The sequence below is a fragment of the Sorex araneus genome, chromosome X, assembly GCF_027595985.1.
Source record: "Sorex araneus isolate mSorAra2 chromosome X, mSorAra2.pri, whole genome shotgun sequence".
In the NCBI taxonomy this organism is placed as follows: domain Eukaryota; kingdom Metazoa; phylum Chordata; class Mammalia; order Eulipotyphla; family Soricidae; genus Sorex; species Sorex araneus.
Window position 1 is genome coordinate 154,067,881 of NC_073313.1, and position 8,894 is coordinate 154,076,774.

At 50.1% G+C, this 8,894-nt stretch overlaps 2 gene segments (V, D, J or C); both read right to left on the reverse strand.

Moving 5' to 3' along the window:
• Positions 1 to 815: 815 nt before the first annotated feature.
• LOC129399806 (Ig heavy chain V region MC101-like) lies at positions 816 to 1,315 on the reverse strand. The segment is given in 2 exon segments: positions 816 to 1,168; positions 1,249 to 1,315. Coding segments are annotated over 2 exon segments (420 nt in total).
• Positions 1,316 to 8,453: 7,138 nt separating this feature from the next.
• Positions 8,454 to 8,894, reverse strand: LOC129399993 (immunoglobulin heavy variable 1-8-like). The segment is given in 2 exon segments: positions 8,454 to 8,770; positions 8,849 to 8,894. Coding segments are annotated over 2 exon segments (363 nt in total).

Below are 8,894 nucleotides of genomic sequence, written 5' to 3' on the forward strand. Positions count from 1 at the left end.
CGCTCTGGTGCCAAAATGGGTTAGGAGACCTCAGGATCACAGTCTTTAGGCGCGGAGGGTCTGCTTCTCGTGCCGCAGCTCAGGATCCGAAACTATCCTAATTCTTAATGACAGTTTAATTGAGAAAAAGTTGTGGTGAAAATACACAATGAGACACTAGACAGATATAAGAAAAGGTGAAACATTTTTAGTTTGGTAAGTCATGGATGAAAGTGAAAAATACCAGATTAAATGAAGTAAGTCCAGGGAGAAGGACAAACACAGACAATCTCATTCACCTGTGGTACACAGAGAACAGAGCGTGGGGATGGAGAGGATCCAATGATAATGGCCCCTGCATCCTAACCACACTCTGGGGTTCCCAAGAGGAGTCGGGTGGGGGCTCAGATCACTGGGAAAAGAAGCTGAACACAGGGCCCACAGTAGAGTGTGGGGTCTGTGGGGCTTTGGTGCTGGGAGAAGCACAGGAACTTTGGGACCCATTAGCATCAGTTCTCAGACTATTTCCTCAGTAAAAATAACAAAAACAAAAGGGGGAAAGCCTCATTTGTTTAAAGGTATTTTTTAAAGACTGAAAATCAAACAACATTACACAAAAACACACGTATCTCCAGTATACCCTGAGACAAAGAAAAAACAATTTTGAAATAGAGGAGAAAATAATGACTAAAGCTTATGTATTGGATAATGGAATTTTCTTCATATACTTCAACAAAAGAGGAAGAAGTGAGCCCTTACAGCCCCTCTTCCCCCGCCCAGAGTGCCTGTAGTAGAGCGCCCACTGGTGGTCACACGAATCCCTGCAGCTCCCTGTTTCACTCAGCAAGTTTGTGTCTGCGCTCACAGGGACTTGCCCTCACTGTGTGTCTTGCACAATAATACACAGCTGTGTCCTCAGTCAGTGAGTTGCTCAGTTTTAGGTAAACTTGGTTCTTGGAAGTGTCCCTGGAGATGCTGAGTCGGGACTGAAGACTTGGGTTATAGGCTGTGACCCCAGTATTCCATATAACACCAATCCAATCTAGTCCCTTTCCAGGGGCCTGGCGGACCCAGTGCACAGCTTTGTTGGTTAGAGAAAATCCAGAGACCGAGCAGGTGAGAGATAGCGTCTGCAAGGGCGTCACCAGGCTTTGTCCCGACTCCTGCAGCTGTACCTGGGACAGGACACCTGGGGACAGACACCCACAGTGAGTCACGGGCTCAGAGGCCCCATGGCCACCTTGGAGCCTCTGTCCAGGGGATACTCACATCTGGGAGCTGCCACTAGAAACAGGAGGAACCAGCGCTGATGCACGTTCCTGCCCATGAGGTCCATGATCTCAGACACTGTGTCAGGGGAAGAGGGAGCCCGAGTTGGGGTGAGTGTGAACGTGGTTTTAATCCTGGGTCCTGAGTGCAGATTTGCATGGGGGAGCTTCTGTAGAGAAAGGAGGGGACCCGGGGGAGGCTGGTGTGTGGGCTCCCTTGGCGGAGGTGCTGACTGTGCTCAGAGTACTCAGGCCTGTCCCTGGGGCCCTGTCAGAGCCGGGCCTCTTCCTGTAGCACAGGAAATGTGCTGAGGAGTCTCAGGAAACAGAAATTGCTGAGGGGAAATCGTTAGCTGGGAAGGAGAATCCCGGAGTCTCAGGTCCCTGATGACCAAACACAGCACTCCCTAGGGCTTCTACCCTGTAGACAGGCCCCTGCCCTCTGTGTCCCTGTGTGGTGGCTCCTGTTCTTCCACTGTGAATGCAAATCCTGGGATATAGCACACAGGGTCATTGTCCCAGTGAAACTCACAGAGAGCTGGAACAATCTAATATCATTTAAATCTTTCAGTACTTGTTCGCTCATTACCTTTTGAGAGAATCTCTGAAATTTAAAGACTGTTATAAGTGTGGATCTGTTCATTGTCACTGATGGTGCTGAAGCAGTCTTGCAGCAAATATTGAAGGAACCCCCTGGCAATGAGTTCTTGGGACAGAATTCAAAAGCTCTTAAAACGCACCTGAGGCCTGAGAAGACGTTGATTAGCGCCAGTAGAAACCCTACAGAGAGGCGTCCCTGAGTGAACAGGAGCCACACAAAGAGTATCAAAGGATGACTAGGAAAGTCTTAGTCTCGACTTCCTGACAATGTCAAGCAATGGTCTCATCCCTGGGTGAACGTTCCAAGTGGGCAGGTAGGGAGATATTGATATAGACTACATGGGACAGGGAAGAGAGCGAGCATAGAACCCATTCTGCCCGCACACAAGGCACTCACATCTCCCCTCCTGAGACGTGACCCTCAGCTCTCTCTGCCTGTCCAGAAGCCCGATTCTCTCATGCATGTGACTCTCTCTCTTTCTCTATCTCTGTCTCTGTCTCTCTCTTTATCTCTGTCTCTCTGTCTCTCTAACTCTGTCTCTGTCTGTTTCTCTCTCTGTCTCTCTCCTGTCTCTCCCTCCCCTTCCACAGATTTGCTAAATAAAAGTCAATTTTCTTTACTGATTTTCTCCTATTGAAATTATTCATTGTGAGAAAGACACAAACCCATAGAGCTCGGGGAAAATCTAGGACTAGTTTTCCTTCCTGCGAAGAGCAATTTTCTCCAGGTCACAGCGGTGGACAAGAATGCAGTGGATCTTGCTCCTGTCTGCAGTGCTCTCTTGTTCTTCCTCCTCTTCAAAATTGTGACCTGGGGGCCCCCTCCAGCAACTCATAATTGGGACAAGGTAGAAGCTTCTGCCTCTGTGCTGTGGTTCCTGCTGTGGGTTGCCTGGTCAATGGCACTTAATTCTGCTCAATTCCACAGACAGCTCAGAGTCCAGCAGGTCGCCTTGAGCCTCAGGACCCTCTTCATGGAGTGAACATGAGAGATCCCGACCCCGCAGAGACTCAGGGCAGAGCTAGTGGAGGGTCCTAAGCTCTCAGTCCATTAGCTTGGGTTCTGGACTCAATGCACAGACTCACACTGTACAGGGTCCTTTACCTGCTCTCTGGGTCACCAGCACTGATTTCTCACTTCAGTGAACAGGGTTTCCACAGCACCCTGGAGAGACCTGCACGGTTCCTGTCCTGTCCCTCAGAGAGACTGGATGCAGATGGGGGGAGTCAGCATGCAGAGGGGGTGTGTGAGTGACCAGCCCCCCATCCCTGGACACCATATGGTGGCCCCCTCAATTCTCTCTGTTCCACGAGGTGTGGGTTGTTGAGGGCTCCTGGCTCAGGAGCCATGGGTGGCCTCCCTGACCCTGAGTCCCTGTTGCAGGGCCTGTGGGTGAGCAGGGGTGAGGCCTCACCAGCCCATGTGAGAGTCACATATCTGCAGCCCCATGAGGGCAGACACCAGAGATGGACATTAGAGACGAATTGAGACTCAGCAGGGAGAGTGAGCAGGAGTCCAACCCCTGGGCCTCAGGGTCAGCACAGAGTGGGGGGGAATTTCGTGGAGGGCAGAGGTTGTTCAGGTGGGTTCCACCTCACCTGAGGACAGGTCACAGGAGGGGACAGTGTGGTGTGACACAGCCCTGGGCTGCAGAAGTCCAGGCTGATCGGCCCTGTGTGTCCTCAAGTCCTGTCTGCAGCAGGGTCGGCGTGTGGACAGAAAGGCCTATTTGAGTCCACTCAAACGCACATGCAGTTGTCCACTGTAAAGCGGATGAGGGTCCTGATGCCCAGAAGCCGTCATTAATACAGTCTTGGCTGCCTTGAGTAGGTCAGTTCTCACAGTGACTCGGGCATTAGACAGAGACCCGCACTGGGGCACACAATCCTGCTGACCAGTCATCAGAGAGTTTCTGCTGCTGCTGTTCCAACAGGAAACTGGGACTGTTGGTGAGAAACCCTCCCAGCCCTGTGCTCCTCCTCCTGGCCTGCAGCTCTGCTGAGCAGGTGTGAGCGCCCCCTGCAGGCCAGTCCTTGGTCCGCCACAGTCGCACTCTCACAGTTTCCCCAATTTTATCCTCATGTAATAAGTTTATCCTTGGATGAGAGTGAGGTTCACAGTAAGAAACACAGTTTCAGTATTTGTTACTTACATTGAAGCATTATGTCTTTATTGATTAGTAAAGATATAATGGTTCATTTTTAATGTCTAACAGGCACTGTGGAAGGTCACCAGAACAGGAGAGCTGCTCAGTGGGGTCACCATGTGAGGGGAGGGAGGAACTTAGATTCTAATCCTCAAATTTCATGTTCTTGATAAGGTTGAGTGGGGAGAGAGGTCAGTCAACAATGACAAACGCATTAAGAATCATATCTGCAATTATCTCCATTAAACTCAGTATAAGGAGATTAAGCAGATCATGGGTTGGTGAAGTTCAGTAGAGCGGGGTGCCAGAGAGAGACTGACTCTATCGCCTTCCTCTCACCTGACCTGTGCATCTCTTCCTTCTGCTCACCTTCAGTTCAACATTAGGGAAATAAATTAGCATTTCTCAAACAATAATCATTTTCTAAATTCTGTGGTCAAGTTGATCACAGTAATCTCACTAAAGATGAAGTCGTAAGATCCCCTCCAGTAGTTGAAGCCTGTGGGATCTTCCCGAACTGAGTGGAACCTGTGGGTGTGATGCTGCGTCCAGGGAAAGTCACAGAATCAAGGAGAATTTGTACAGCACCAGGTTAGTCTGAGGATTGCTTGGCGGTTTGTGGAAAATTCTGCAGAGGAATAGGTGCCCGTGATGGATATAAACTGGTACATGGGTACGTGGTTTGCAGAGTTTAATGTGTGATGGGGAAGAACTAGGAAGTTAGAGGGTCTCTTAGTTCTGAGCGGCATGATCCCTGAGGTGTATCTTTGCTCTCAAAGTCAGCTAGGTTTCAATTATGGTCCCTGCCTCACGACTATTGAAAATAATTGTATTAAAGCTCTGATTTTCTGACTCCACCTTCTCCCACAAAAGTGCTGGGAGCACAGCCCTCACACTGATGTATCTGTGAATTGCTAACTCACCAGTATTTTATAGATGAGGTCCACGTGAGAGGGTGAGGTCAAGCCAGGAACAAAGACAATCCCCACCCAATCCCGTCCTTGGATGAGAGCACAAGGATAGGACTCTTTCCTAGAGCTACACCAACAAACCAATGGGCACTTCTTAACTCTGTGAAAACGAGGTTCCAAGCACCAACTTCAATTTAAGAGTTTCTTAACCTCTTTGCTTTATTTTCGTGTCATTATATTACATTGATATTTTTCTCATTCTTGAATCATTTCATCGGTGTTCCATGCCTTCAGATGTAAATTAAATAAAATATTTTGTTTGTAATAATTTCATTTTAAGTAAAGTATTCTAGATATTAATTAGTAGTATCTTACAGATACTGAAAAAAACCTTAGAAATGAAAGTCCAGATCATTCACTTTGGTTTTTCTCAGTCACAAAACAGAAAGACTTTAAAATTATTTTAAGGAATGAAGAATTTATGAAATTTGCTGCAACATGGGTGGAACCGTAAGATATCATGTTAAATGAAGTAAGCCAGGTGAATGATGAACACATGGGGACGTTTTTATATGTGGTGTTTCTGTCAACTGGATGAGGAAATGCAGTGGTTTAAACGGTAGATTTAAAGGATTGGTCCCAGAGTTTGAGGGGAGGAAAGAGGAGATAGATGAGGAGTAATGGGGGCAGGTGCTAGGGGGCTCAGGGACACAGGTGGTGTCAAGGAACGATGAGCTGATATTCCAACCCCAGAGTCACAACACGGACCCCAGACCTGGGCTTATCCTCCCTCCCCTGCTCTGCCCCTGAGCAAAGAATCTTGTTCCTGTCCTTCAGGGCACACGGAACCATGTGGAGTGACAGTGAGATCAAGTCCCAGGACAGGAGAGGGTCCCGTGAAGTTCTGGAGCAGGACAGGCAACTGCAGTGAGAAACTGACCTGCATCTCAATGGCGGGCAGAGCATGGGATGTGGTCAGCAGGCCCCGCAGAGGGTCAGCACACACCTGCGCGGGACCGGCCCCAGGGGAACAGAGCTGAAGCAGGGTCACCGCCAGGACTAAGGAAACATGACAGACACACGAGAGAAGCACGGGGCCGGGGCCTCACAGGCTCGTGGACTGAGAGTCCTGACTTGCCCCTTCTCACTGCTCTACACCAAGGGTCATCAGAAGCGCAGGAGCGGCCACTACAGACATTCACCTGCTAACCTGCCCAGGGAAGCTGTTCTCTGTCAAAGCGTCTCTGCACTGCAGGACTGAGGGGCAACGTTTCTGCAGTGAATTTATCTCAGGGTTGTTTCCTCTGGGAGAAGGAGCATAAAGCGTTTATAGTGTATAAAAATAAAAAGAAAAGGCGCGGGCGAGGGAAGGGACGCCTCACCGCACCGAGCCAGGCACAGGGCCTAGGGCAGCAGCTGTCTCTCCCGCCACCCGAGCTCGGTAGCCTCCGGCCGCTTCCCCCACCCCGGGGAGGTTGATGGCAGGCGAAGGAAGGAGCGGAGCCATGATGGTTGGTCTCACTTGCAGTTTATTCCAGTCTTCCCTCTATACACTCTCCGTCCTCTCTACACCTTTCAGCCCCCTCACCTTCTCTCTGAACCCCTTTTATTGATCATGGCCCTTCCACAGGGCGCAATACATTGACGTCACCAAAGGCACCAAAAGATCTTACAGGAAGAACATTGAGGCAACATAATTCTCTTGTATCTGCAGGCCCTTAATCTAGGCCCCCGGAAAGAAGATACAAAAACAAAACCGAAGCCTTCTTTGGGCTGAAAGCACTCGGATTTACATCCCAAAGACCAGGCCGGGCTGCAGCAAGAAATCTACATGTCAATTACAAACTAGACAGCACCTGAAATTTACATTCCAAAGACTAGGCTGGGCCAGAGCCTGGAATCTACAAAGTCAAATCAAACCTGGCTAGCCCCTTAGATCTGCGGGGGTCAAAGATCAGCTAGGTTTCTGTGACAAAAGGTTTCTGTGACAAAACTCCAGAAGGCAGCTGGAAAAGGGGAAATATTCCAACATATAGGACCCTGCCCACAGACCTCACCCCTTTCTCAGCAACATTCTATATTTACCATGTTACCTCTTAGAAAGCGCCCATAGAACTTAACTCTTTGTTTCCCAGTGTTGTCAGAAATCTTCCTGGGGTGATGAACAACACTGGGAAACCGTGTCTCCAAGACTGTGACAGGTGGGTACAAGCTGTGCTGGGCCGAGTGACTCCATGAGTTGGGGCTCTGCACCCCTGGAGGGGTGGTGGGGACTTGTGTGCAGCCCAGTATAGGGGCTCTGAGCCCCAGGTCTGATGCGAGCTGGTACCAGATGCCTCTTTTCAAGGTAACCTCTGGGTGGACACGGCTTCTCTCAAGCCCTAGATTGAGGAAGTTTGGGGTGGCAAAGAGGGAAGTGTTGGGGTGCCATGTGCTGAGGTGGTTCCTCTGGCTTTTCCATGTGATGGACAGTGATCGGCAGGGGACCAAGGGCAGGAAAAGGCTCCAATAGGGGTCTGAGGTCAATTCTACCCTGGTACTGTGGGTGGGCAGGGAGTGTGGGGACAGATGTTGCTGGTGGACTGTGTGAGACTTATGCATTTGAGCTCGGATGTTTGTCCTCGATAGCAATTTGAGAGCAAGTGATAAATTGTGATTATTTATTCCCATATAACAAGGCATGCACAAAATTATTGTCTCACTCGATACCATACATTTCCTAGGAATATTGGTCAGTTGGTTAGATCAGACCCCAGGTAAACTCAGCCGGTATGCATGACCCTGGGGTGCAGGGAGCAGCACCTGAGGCCTCGCTCTAGATCCTGTCTGCTGGTCCATGCTACTGCCAGCCCTCCTGGGCACACCCCAGACCATGTGTCTGTGCTTGGGTAACGACCTTCCCCTGGGCTGGGCTGAGATGCCCCCAACATCAGGACTTCACAGACCATGACCCTGACCATTTTCTTACCACCACGTGATTGGAGAAATGTGACCATGGTCCCTTTCATAGATGGTCATCTCCTCTACTGCCCCTCGTGCAGTGGAAGGATTCCAGCTCAGCAATATAGAGATACAAACATGTACAAAGTTTCAGGGCTCCACAGAAACTCCAGAAGGGGCTCTGGCCAACACCAGGATTTCACCTCAGAGAAAAGGATTTTTGTAGAGACAGAATTTCAAACAAACCATGTAACATCGGGAGTCTGCCATGGGTCAACCTACTGTTCAGGAACCTCCAATGATCCCAGCCGAAACTTACATGTGTTGCTTCTAATACAATCTGGGACACGCCACTAAACTATACTAGAAGAAAACATTAATAACACCAGATGTTCTCGAGAGAAGCCATCTGCCTCTTGGCTGTTGCTGAAGGACAGGGAGAGATTCTGAGCCTTCCCCTCAAGTGATGCCTTGCCCTGTGAGCCCCATTCTGAGTCTCAGACCCTGACTCTCTGAGGAGGAAGTCAGGAGGATCAGCGTCCCTGTCATCTCCTCACCCGCCACAGCTGCCTCCCCCTCAGTTTTCTGACACACTCAGGATGTGGTTGTCACACTGTGTATCTCGCACAATAATACACGGCCGTGTCCTCAGTGCTCAGCCTGCTCAGTTCCATGTAGGCTGTGTCCTTGGACTTGTCTGCAGTGAGTGTGAGTCTTCCCTGGAACTTCGGTGCGTAGCCTGTACCACCACTGCTAGGGCTTACCCATCCCATCCACTCGAGCCCTTGTCCCGGGGCCTGCCGCACCCAGTTCATCGTGTAGCTGGTGAAGGTGTATCCGGACGCCTTGCAGGAGATCTTCACTGATGTCCCAGGTTTTCCCACCTCAGCCCCTGACTGCACCAGCTGTACCTGGGAGTTCACACCTGTGGACAGCAGACAGGAGTTGGTGGACTCCACTTGACTGGCCCCGTTCCCTCAGCCCAAGGAATGGGGATGCTTACCTGCAGCCACTGCCACCAGGAAGAGAATTCTCCAGGTCCAGTCCAT